Source organism: Fundulus heteroclitus, chromosome 4, assembly GCF_011125445.2.
Source record: "Fundulus heteroclitus isolate FHET01 chromosome 4, MU-UCD_Fhet_4.1, whole genome shotgun sequence".
Classification (NCBI taxonomy): domain Eukaryota; kingdom Metazoa; phylum Chordata; class Actinopteri; order Cyprinodontiformes; family Fundulidae; genus Fundulus; species Fundulus heteroclitus.
Window position 1 is genome coordinate 29,481,651 of NC_046364.1, and position 11,546 is coordinate 29,493,196.

General features: G+C 41.6%; 1 protein-coding gene across 1 annotated transcript; it reads left to right on the forward strand.

Annotated features, from left to right (window-relative positions):
* The first annotated feature begins 2,938 nt into the window (after nucleotides 1-2,938).
* Nucleotides 2,939-11,498, forward strand: LOC105920817 (KH homology domain-containing protein 4). The gene is made up of 14 exons (XM_012856458.3): nucleotides 2,939-3,092; nucleotides 3,681-3,939; nucleotides 4,038-4,157; nucleotides 4,244-4,314; nucleotides 4,959-5,011; nucleotides 5,156-5,361; nucleotides 5,937-6,145; nucleotides 6,372-6,432; nucleotides 6,715-6,772; nucleotides 7,781-8,019; nucleotides 9,093-9,197; nucleotides 9,785-9,870; nucleotides 9,958-10,082; nucleotides 10,541-11,498. Exons 1-14 carry the CDS (start codon nucleotides 3,064-3,066, stop codon nucleotides 10,669-10,671), a joined length of 1,752 nt encoding a protein of 583 aa, XP_012711912.2. The 5' UTR covers nucleotides 2,939-3,063; the 3' UTR covers nucleotides 10,672-11,498.
* Nucleotides 11,499-11,546: the final 48 nt, after the last annotated feature.

The following is an 11,546-nucleotide window of genomic DNA, read 5'->3' on the forward strand; positions in this document are numbered from 1 at the left end:
CTCCACTTTATGTCCGCCGTTTTGCAAGATGCAAACGCTTACAAGTAGGCAATCCCCAGTAAAATGCTGACAGGTGAGTGTGCTTTATGTCGAATGGCTATGGTAGTAAAATGACTGGCAAGTAAAAATAAATAAGCAAATCGAAATAACGAGGAATAAGGTGTGTTCAAACATGTTGACGCTGTGTGACAATTTAGCTAAGTTTTATCATTCTCACACATTTCTGAATACAATCTAATTGGTTGATTTCTCTCCATTGATCACTAGGAGTGCATTTGGGTTTTATTTTTCTTGTACGATCAACCAATCACAGCTCTTGAGAGACAATGTCACACCTCCTCACTAACAGAACCTGTCTGTCATCTCCCTACTCAGACTCGCTCTCAGCAGCATATGAATCACTCTTAAGCTAAGACTCCTAGGTAGGAATTTTTAGGCTAAGATGAGCGCTCTGAGAGACTCTGACAAACTTTGTGAATACAGGTACTGGACTTTGACTGGATCATTCTAGCACATGAATATGGTTTAGACCTAAGCCCTTCCACTGTAGCTTACTGTTAATTCACTGTTATATTCCTGTGTGGTTTGTGATCCTGCCCTGCGATAGACTGGTGACCTGTCCAGGTTGTACCCCGCCTCTCGCCCATTGACAGCTGGAGATAGGCACCAGCACCCCTCACGACTCCAATAGGGATAAGTGTGTAGGAAATGGATGGATGGATGGATGGATGAATGGATGGGTTGTGATCCTCAGCACCTTTGCAGCCCCTTAGAGGTTTTCTTCCATCATCCCCGTGTATTTAGCTCCAGTACATGATGATGCTGCCACCACCTCCATGTTTTGCGTGTGGGACAGAAGGAGGACCTTCGAGATGTGTTGAGTGCATGAAGAATATTTTTCCTGTCAACAGTTTCTCCCACCCGAGCTTTTAATCTCTGTAGCCCCTCCAAAGTAATTATTGGCCTCTTGGTTGCTTCTCTGATTAATGCTCTCCTTGCCTGCCCCGTTAGTTTGGGTGGATATCATTCTGATATGTTTACAGCAGCAGCAGCAGCACACATTTTCCATTTTCGGGTGTTGAACTGAGTAGTGCTGCTCCTCCACAACGCTTTCCCCGATCTGTCCTCTGTGTTCCTTCTTCTTCATGGCGCTTCTTTTTCTCTCATTTTCTCCAACCAACGTCTATATAAGGTGACTTCTGGAGGCAATTAGCTTCACTTACATTTTTTATGGCCCTCTGAGAAAAGCCACCTGATTACGAAGGCAAACAACTGATTTTAACTTTTTTTATCCATAAAAGATTTATACAAAAAGGCTGATGTGCTGCTGTTGGTTGGTCCCCATATCCGAACACATTAAGGTCTGTGGTTATGATGTGATATTACATATGAATAATTTTTGCTGCATTCAGTTTGTCTGGCTTGGGGAAATGTTCAGCCCAGTGCAGACATGGAGTGTGTTAACACCTGCTTCACAAAGCAAAATGAATTCTACTTTTGAGTTAAACTTCAAACTTCAACACAGAATATCACATCTGGAGGGGTTTGCTCTTTAACATTTTGGAAAATAACTGACTTTTACAGTGACTGTATAAAGCATGAAAAAGTTTGGTAGGGCTAACTGTGTGGTTTTCCTCTCAGCTACACGTGATTCAGGAACCTATGCTAAAACTTCAGCAAAGATTTAGTAGACCACAGGCACAACAACAACAACAAAAGCCCAGTTTGCAGCAACCAAAATTAGGTTTAATTGTGTTCATACTCACTGCCACCATTAGTCTTCTGCAAAACTGCATAAAGAGAGACCCAACAATTACATCCAGGCTAGAAAGAAAATTCAGGAAGACCACTTTTGCTGTGACCAGGCTCAGAGAGGACAGCCATCTGCCTCAACCCCAACTGGTTGAGGGGACACGAGGAGAGATGGCACCAACACAGACAGATGGGGAAAGAGTTTATCTGTTGCTGGTCAACCAAAACACTGCCTGTCGGTGTAAGACTGGAAAATAGACTGGTCTCCTATGTCTTACAGCCACAGCCAACTCCACCGATTGCCACGATGCAACCAGAGTAACTTTTAATGGAGTTATAAGAGAGCCGTGCTGTACTCAGATACCCTCATCAGCTGAAAATGAATGGACACCCTTACAATTACGTTTCAAAATAGAAAAACTAGCATTTGAATGTGCTTTTTGTTTATTTCTTGAAATATGCTCAGCTCAATAATGTTCTTTATTTTAAAAACCTCTAATACAAAAAAATCAATCAAGTGTTATATAAAGTGTAGATTATTTCTAAATTAAGGTGCATCAATACAACCTTTTTCACAAAACAGTTTCTAATTCAGACTCCATGAATGAATTAGAGAATGAATTGACAAGTGATCGATTGATATACACAGCTTACACGTAAATATTTATACACTGGGTATGTGATGTGCAAATGATTCAAACAGGATATTCTCATTTGTTAAACAAATTTAACTGTACTTAGCTTAATACTCTGCTTATTCTTGTCATTATTCATCATTTTGGTTAACATTTGAATAGAGCTGCACCAAACAGGCCTCTCCTCAGGCCTCATAATGATTTTTTTTTTCTTTCCTGTCTGACCCGTTAATTCTGATTTTAATTAATCTTATTTTCCCCACAAAAGACTAGACCGGGTGAAAGAGAAAAAAATATGCTACAGGTTCTGGAGATGGTAGTTTTGCAACAGAATAGAAAAAAAAATGTTTTATATATTTTTTGTTTTTCTTTGATAATAAAATGTTTTTTAAATCGTGTTTTTTATTCTTATCAATTTATGTTTGCATTGGCCCAAGCTGTATGAAAAAATCTTTGTCAAATTTTGATTCTGTTGACCACGCAGGACCGTCTGGAACGTAGATTGTTCCAGAGACGCACGTTACGTAACACGACAACAGCACAACTTCCGTCGGTTCGGACTTTGCGACGTCAGAGGAAACAGTCAGCGATATCGGCACTGATGGCTGTGGTCCTTCAACAGAAACCATTAAACTAGAGACAGTTTCCAAACGTTCAGGTTTTCTGGGGTCGTGCTATGTCTTCGGGAATGACAGGACAAACGCCGTGAGTATCGCCTCGCTCCGAAATAAGGGCGCTAACTCGAGCAACTAGCTAACAAGCAGTGTTAGCATGCCCAAATATGTCCTGCTACGCTAGCTGCTGCGTTAGCTACCTCGCGGCTACTTGGCCTAGTAGTGAACGTTAGCTCACCGGGGTGTATTTGTGATATTTGTATCGATGGAGAAGTTACGTGTTGGACTCTGTCACACAATTAACCACAATAATCATTATGTAAATATATAGATAAAATATTGGTGATTTAAACAGTGGAAACTACAACTGTAAATTGATGTTGGCTAACTTCGTGTTAGCTCCAGCGTCCGGTGGGCGCTAACTTGCTTGTTTGTTCATAACTATAGCTCAGAGGCAAATATTTGGTGTAATATGTGAAACTGCGTCTTAAGGTACATTGTACCACAAAACCACATTAGAGAGGGGGAAAGGGAGTGGAGAAAACATACATTAGCTGAAATAGTATGCAAACACAGCAGCTATCCCGATTAACGCGGGCTTACGTCTGCATCGTTTGTGTGAAGCATCTTCATTCGATTGCTGTACTCTCTTGTTAATTTTTTTATTTTATTTTTTTAGCTGCCTAACCAGTCGCTGGGATCAGCCAGCACAACCCAAGAAGGGTGTGGAACAGAAGAGCATTGGAAATGCCACCCTTCCCGTCGCTTTACCGGGAGTTGTCGGTTCCCCTGGTCCACACAGTCCAGCTTCTCAGCCCCCAGAAGCAGAAGAAACGCCTAAGGGGGGAGTTGAGAAAGCAGCAGCAATGGCTGCTAAAATAAATGCCATGTTGATGGCGAAAGGGAAACTTTTAACTCCTCCACCATTACTTCCAAAGGTGCGTGGTTTTGAAAAGTTTAATAGCTGGAGATCAGTCTAGGTCTGTTCTCGCAATACTCATTGAGTGAGTCGTTTGTTTTGTTGTTATTAATTTAGAAACCTCCAAGCACCTCTCTACCAATCCCCACGGAAGAAATGGTGGTCACAGAAGTTGATATCAACGATGTGCCCCTAAATTGCAGAGAGCTTCTTACTAAAGGCAAAACGCACGAGGAAGTAAGTGGAATAGTGTCACTTTGCAAATTAAACTGGAAAATCGTATTGTCTTGGATTTTTAACAATTTTCCCGTCCTGTTTTTCAGATCAGATTGTTTAGTGGAGCGGTTGTCTCAACTAAAGGTCTTTACATGCCAGAAGCTGTAAAGGCAGGAGGGTACGTTGCACGTGGAACCTAATGTTTCATTTTCTGAAACTAGTTCTTTCTTGTCTTAGGGGGGGTCCACATCCATGGGGAGAAAAAACACTATTGGAATCCACACATTTAGAAATACTAAAGTATTCTATGGCTTATCCTTATTATTTGTCTAGTTTTAGGATATTTCCACATCAAAGCCCCTATAGCATGTTTCTATTAGCAAAGTGGGCCAAATTGTCTTTGTTTTGTCACTTTATGTTGTATTTTTTTTAAAGGCATTTGTGAAGGGGTTAATAATAGTTTTGATATGTATAGTATACCCAGTTTTGGGAGCTTTATACTATTAAACTACCAAATATGACCTGGAACATGAGCAATTTACATTTTATTTGCCCAAGAACAAACCTCTTTTATATATAAATAGGAAATGTAAGCTACGTTTTAACTACATTACTCTGTTTTCATTGTTGATTGCTGATTAGCTGTATTACATATAAATCTCACACAGTTACTATGAAGTTCACATAATGTCCAGCATGATGCCAAGTTAAAGTGAAATAGAAATATTGTTTCATGAATTCTAACCCCCTCCTTCATTTAAGTTTGTAGTTATATGGTCCTTTATGTTGTCTCTTACACACTTGTGATTTATTTTCTTTCAGACAAAGACCTTTGTATTTGCATGTTCAGGGAAAGACACAGGAGCAGGTCAATAGTAAGTAGGAATTGTTTTCTTTTCTATAAAACAGCAGAATCTCACGTCGTCTTTGAAAAATATTCACAAGGCCTCCATCATAGCTTTTGTTCATTCAACGCACCGTTTATTTATTTTTTTGTTCTTTTTCCTTTGGGAAATCAGAAGCTGTGATGAGAATAAAGGAGATCATTTCTGAAGACGTGATAAGGGCCTCAGCGGCGTCAGGAGGACAGCAGGTTCCTGTGATTCCGCCGCTCACTCTTTACCCCCAGCCCCCCCGGCCCGTCATTCCCACTCCCGTGCCACGAGCGCCCAGCGCAAACTCCGTGCCCGGCCAGGGACATCGACCAGCAGCTCCTCACACAGGGGTAGGCAAACAGCCTGTCTCTGTTGCAATTCAAGCAGCACGAAATCCCAGCAGTTTAAATACTCTTATCAAGTATTTTTGTATTTCAGTATTACACAAACCTCTGTGTAAGCAGAACCTTCTTATACCATGTCAAATATTATATTTCATCACCACTTTTTTCCTCTAACCCAAGTCGTCGTTTTATTTTAGCATAGGGCAAATTAAGTAATAGCTGTTTTACAGAGGGAAAATATATATATATATATATATATATATATATATAAACAAACAGGGGAAAAAGCACAATCAGAAGCCATTATTGAATGTGTTTGGTGGTTGTTGCTACTTTTAGTTTAGTCGAACAAACTTTTTAACGGAGGTAAAGAAAGTGAAGCAAATGAAGATTGTTTCCTTCACTGATACCCACCTCCAAAATTAACTAGCAGAGAGAACGACCTTGGTTTGCAGTGAAAAGCCTTGGATCGCTGCATCTGCTTACAAAACATCCTCTAGAAATATTTAGCTGATGTAACAGGAGAAAAATATTTATTTACACTGTTGTTTTTGTAATATGTTTTTTTTTTCCCCCCTCAGAGTTTTGTGCACACAAAAATATTTGTTGGCTTGGACCAAGCATTGGCTTCGTTCAACGTAAAGGAAAAAGTCGAAGGTCCAGGAGGTTCGTACCTGAGTCACATCCAGACAGAGACGGGGGCCCGCGTCTTCCTCAGGGGGAAAGGGTCCGGTTACATCGAACAGGCATCCAAACGAGAATCCTTTGAGCCTCTTTACGTCTACATCAGGTGTGTTCACTTTTGCCGAAGGGCCACATAAACCTGTTAGGCCTGGTGTAAAGGAGTTCCCTTTTAAAATGAAGCAAATCAATTGATAAATGCCATAACAGCCATGTCAATGTTTTAGTAATGGCGCCTGCTTGCACAGAAGCAATCAGATGCCTTTTGTTTCTCTCTGAGAGTCACTTATTGAGTCTGCTTCTTCCTTACAACAATGGTCTTTTGTGTGCCGCAGTCACCCAAACGCAGCTGGATTAGAGTCGGCCAAGAACCTCACAGAGAGTCTGCTGGAAACTGTAAGTCCATGATGTCACCAGATAGTAACTTTTCCTGTTTTCGTCCGAGTCGGAGAACCTATTCGGAGGTATAAGAAGGTGAAACTACTAAAGCAAATAGGTTTTCACCGATACCCGCCTCCAAAATGAATTTGGTAGCGTGAACCACCGGATCTCCAGTCATAGATCTTGAGTGCTCTGCACCTACCTACAGACTCAGTGTTGACAACAAATTAGTGCTGTCCGTGTGGAACTTGTAGCTCGCCATTCACTTCCTGTTTGTTTCTCATCCTTATTCTTTAGGTGAGAGCCGAACACGCCCGAACGGTGTCGATGTACACAGCCACAGGCGCAACGCAGCGTGAGTATTATTTACGCATTGAAACCAGACAAGACAAATTCCAACAAGTTTATCTAATAGGGTTGTCAAAAGAATCAATACCTCGATATAATCGATACTAAAAAAATGGATTATTCAAAGATACTGATCAGAGTTCAAAGCTGATGTAGACCTGTCGATCTGAGCTTTCCCGTTGAGGTGTGCTTCCGCTCTATTCTGGGGTGTGAATTAAAGCAGGAAAGTGCATGAAAATTGCCCAGATATTTAATCTGATGTTGCCCATTTCGTCGCACTAGAGATTTTTATTTTTTTAATCTTGTGTGGAGTCTGTGATGGGGTCTGAGAAGATCTTGTTGCTGGTCTTTTGTGGTCCACCTCTAAAACAGTCGGTGTTTATTGCCCCAGTGGCAGCGGAGACTCTCAGCAAAGTAACAATTTCGAACCGTTTGATTGAGAACACGCATAAACTGACTAATGGGGCCTATAGAGGCGACTGCAGTGAATTAAAGATTCACCCCATTTTACATGTTGGGCAATTGTAAGGGCATGCATGGGAAAGAAAATAAATATTTAAATTCAAAACTCGTACAGTGTACCTTTAACACTGATACTATGTGTGTTATCTGGTTTACTGTTTTGCCGAACAAGAACAGGACGCTTAAATGAAAGATTTCTCTGAATCATCACCATCTTCTTAGCTTTTCCCTTTAAAAAAAAAAGGAAGTTAACTTTGAATTTGTTATATTGTAATTAGTCAAATCTTTTGCTCTTAACCTAAAAGCCTTGTGGCTGGAAAAACGTTGCGGCGCTATCAAAAAACTGGCCTTGGGTATTTTTCTTAGTATCGTATCGAGTTTGACATTTTAGTAACATGACAACCCTATTATCTAATATCAGAGACTGGTCGGCTGCATTGTTCTTGTGATTTAAAGATTATTCCCGCGGCATCTTTAGTGGTTGAGCAATAAGTTGAGTTAGTCAGCCATACGCAGTTTATTTCAAAATTAACATTCTATAATTTCATTTCAGCATACGCAGCACATGGATTTCCAACTAATAGCAGTTACTCTAACCAGGGGTCCTGGTATAACTACCCAGCAAATGGATATGCTGGCGGCTATGCAGCGTATCCAGGAGCCGGTGGTTATTGGAGTAATGCAAATGGCCCCCCAAGTCAATCTAACCTGTCGACAACCCCATCTCCATCTTCTCAGGCAATGATTCAGTATCCAGTGTGTCCTAGGAAACCACATCCCTTCCTTGTCCAGGTAATTGTTGCACGTTGACGTCTTTATGACGAGAGAGTTGGTGTCTAGCCTTGGATTCATCAGCACTTGAACTCTGTTGTCCTGTATGTTTTAGCAGCTCCCCAGATCTCTATAAACAGTCCCACTGCAGTAAATTGGAATATAATTGAGAAGTAACAATTTTTTAGTAATCAAAAACTCAGATTTCGTTGATTAATCACACCATGTGATTATTTTTCCTAGTTAGGATTGTGGTTTACAGCTAATGAGAACTGGAATGTCTCATTAAACCAATAAAATGGTTAAAGAGAAATGTGAGCCTACTGCAATGTATGTCCATGTACTTTGCAGCAAATGCACTCAGCACTTGGTTGGGGCTCCTTTTGCTTGAATTACCGCATCAGCGCAGCAACACACAGAGGCCTGTTGCTCAGCTGGGATGTTAATGAAGCCCAGGTTGCTTTAAGAGCAGCTTTCAGCTCACCTGCGTTGTCCCCTTGGACGGCTGATATTTTTATTTTTTTCCCCTGCCGGTCCGCCGCTGCTTCTCTGGGCTTTAGGTCAGGGAGTCTGCAGGAAGAACGACTGCAGTGTAGGCAGGTGCCAGAGCCGGCTGGCAGTTTGTCCATCAAATTGTCAGCAGGGGGAAAAACAAAGTTTTATTTATTTGTTTTTGTTTTGTTTTTTTGGCTGACTTGGACTGGCTTAAAACACAGCGAACGGCAGCAGACGACATGAAACGTCCCCGTGCACTGCAGGAAACCTGGCTTGTCTCGCCATGATGGGCCTCCATTTCCAAACCCAATTCAAAATGAACTTTTCTTCTGAAAAGACTTTCCCAGGCTGTAATGTAAAACAAATGTATCTGATATCTAAGTTTCCTGGGAAGCAGTGATAGTTTTTCATTGGCTGTAAGCAATAATCCTCAAAATGACCAGAAATGCTTAATTATATCGAGCTGAGATGCAAACCTGCGCTCTGTCAGTGAGGAAAACCAGACATTATTTATTTAGTGTTATTTAGCCTCTGAATTTGTGGATAAGTTGAGTCCATCAGCGCCTCAGTGTACACATGTTGGTTGTGCTCTACTTAAGGGTCCAGGCAGCAGTGAGACAGTGGAGCCTGCAGGATCTTTAAGCATCCCCCCTGACTCAGGAAGTGCCACACATCAGATCCAGGCGGGGGCTGAGGACGAACAGGTCAGCTGGAGCGCCGCCGCCTCTACATACCGCTTAAAGCTCCGGCCATGCTTAAAGGCTCGGGTCTGTCTGCTACACCGGGAAGCTTAATGCCGCTTTTCTTGAAATTGTTACAATAAACTTTCCCTTTATAAGCCTTTTTTATTGTTTTATTAGACTGCTTTGTGATATTTGTAAAAACAAATATCACAAAGAAATTAGCTAATAAACGCCATATGTGCAACCCCTATAATATCTGGTGAAGTAGCGTAGTTGATCAAAGGGAAGTTTTATTTTTGGACCAATATTTGTGACTCTTTGCAGTGGCTCTTTTATAAACAAAATAATGAAATTATATCTTTTTATTGTCACTTGGGTCATGATCGCTACAGATATTTTATAAAACCCAAGGCCCTCATGTTTAAGAACTGGGTGCTGGGTTGTCTCAGCTGGCTGCAGAACCCCACCGTCTGAATGAACATGGTTTCATTTTGGTTGAGGAAGGATCAGAATCAGCTTATTTTTGCAAGAATAGCTAAAAAGCTAATTCAGAAAATCTTTTAAAGTTATTTAAACTTTAAAAGTGATTTATTTTTGCCCCTCTGTAGCCTGCCAGCTGCTCTCTTGAGGGTCCTGCTCACCTGGAGTCCACCCTTCCTTCATCCAGTGGAGGAGAGGAGAAAGTTGTGGAAAGGTCTGCCCCATAAACGTTCTCTCTCTCTCTCTCGCGGTTCTTTTAACGATGATTTAGGGATGATATTAAAGTTTCTCTCTCCCTCAGGATATTGATGCCGCCACCCCCGCCCCCCTTTGTGGCTCCTCCCCCCGTTACACGCAAGAGGACGAGGGACCCCGTGCCAGAAGACCCCGCCAGTCCCCCTCCCCCCGCCACCTCCGCACCAGCGGGTATGCTTTTCTTCTCTTCTGAACTCCTCACACAGCCTCGGAGCTCAAAACGTTAACTTGTGTGGAGTTGTGTGTAGCATGACGTAGCATCTCCCCCCATGGATCAATGGGGGAGGAGTGGAGACCTGTATGAATGGCGCCACTGTTGGAACTCACTAACGCGCTCTTCTTGTATATGTTTTTTGTCTTTCCCTTGTTTTCTCTCTCAACATGTGTCCCCGGACGTGCCTGTAATGGATGTGTGCTGTGCTGCCGTTTGATTTTGATATCTTCCCTCCCCCCCCCACTGGCTCTGGATCAAACCAACTCAAAAACCACGGCTTATGTCGGGCTCCTCACTGGCTTTCCATTTGGTTTTGTTCTCTCTCTGCCCCCCTCCCCCCCTCCCCTATCTCTCTCTCTCGTCTCCCACCTTTCCCTTTTCTCTGTTTCTCCGTTTGTTTATTGTGCCCTTGCAGGTGTTGAGGAAGAGGTGCCAGTGAAGAAGACTAAAGTGACCGTTGACTCTTCTGGGCTCGTGCCCTATGGGGGAGACTCCTCCGACGAAGAGGATGAGAGGACACACAGCAGTAAGACAGAAAACCTATAACCTCTGTCCACCTCGTCCCCACTGTCCCAAGGTTTTTAAAGACCCCCGAGCTTCAACTTTCAGTACGTCGACAAAACTCAGTCACAATAAAAGGAGAAGTCTGTCCTGAAGTCGTCATACCAGCACTTTGACCTACTTTGTTTTATTTTGGTTAAACTCTGAATCCTTCTAAAAAGGGAAAAAAGGTTTAAATGAACCTTTTAAACTAGCATTGACCGGTTTAAAACGGTGACTTACAGTATGTAATATACTGATTTATGCTGTATAGTTTTCTAAATTCCCGTGTTTTATTAGTCTAAACAAAGGCCGTAGTCTCTAGAAGCTCTTAAACGATTAAGATTTATCTTTTAAACTAACAAACACTTTGTAAGCTAATGTAAATATATTAATTTAGACTAACTAGTCATTGTTTGCTTGTAGTCAAACGTCATTCAGGCCTTTTGGGGAAAAAAAACAAAAGTAAACTAAACTAATTTCCACTTTAACCAGGCTATGAATATTGCTCTTATCTACTTTTAAGATGACCCAAGAAGTAAAATAAATCCCAGTTTATACACTCTTAAAGTATGGAGGTACACAGGGCAGACTTCTCTTCAAGATGTGAATACAGCTGTAGATTAAGGGTTAACTTTTTTTTTTTCTTTCATTCCCTCAACTTTTGTTAAAGTCTCGTCTTTCCCGTTTTGAGCTTAAACGTCTGGCCTTGCTGCAGTTGCACATTGTTTAAATACATATTATAAACTTCAGTGAAACCTTTTTCTCATCTTGGAAAATGGTGTATGCCTGTTCCCATGGAATACTATAATAAAACGACTTCAAAAAGTGTCTGCATTGATGCATTTGTGTCTGACTAAACGACGATTCACGCTGTAAAG

What these genes read in the sequence shown, in the direction of transcription:
- LOC105920817 (XM_012856458.3), top strand. Translation starts at nt 3,064, where the DNA reads ATGTCTTCGGGAATGACAGGACAAACGCC. An exon ending in GAAGCTGTAAAGGCAGGAGG is followed by an intron (nt 4,315 to 4,958) that starts GTACGTTGCACG and finishes ATTTTCTTTCAG; the next exon opens with ACAAAGACCTTTGTATTTGC. An exon ending in CAGAGAGTCTGCTGGAAACT is followed by an intron (nt 6,433 to 6,714) that starts GTAAGTCCATGA and finishes CTTATTCTTTAG; the next exon opens with GTGAGAGCCGAACACGCCCG.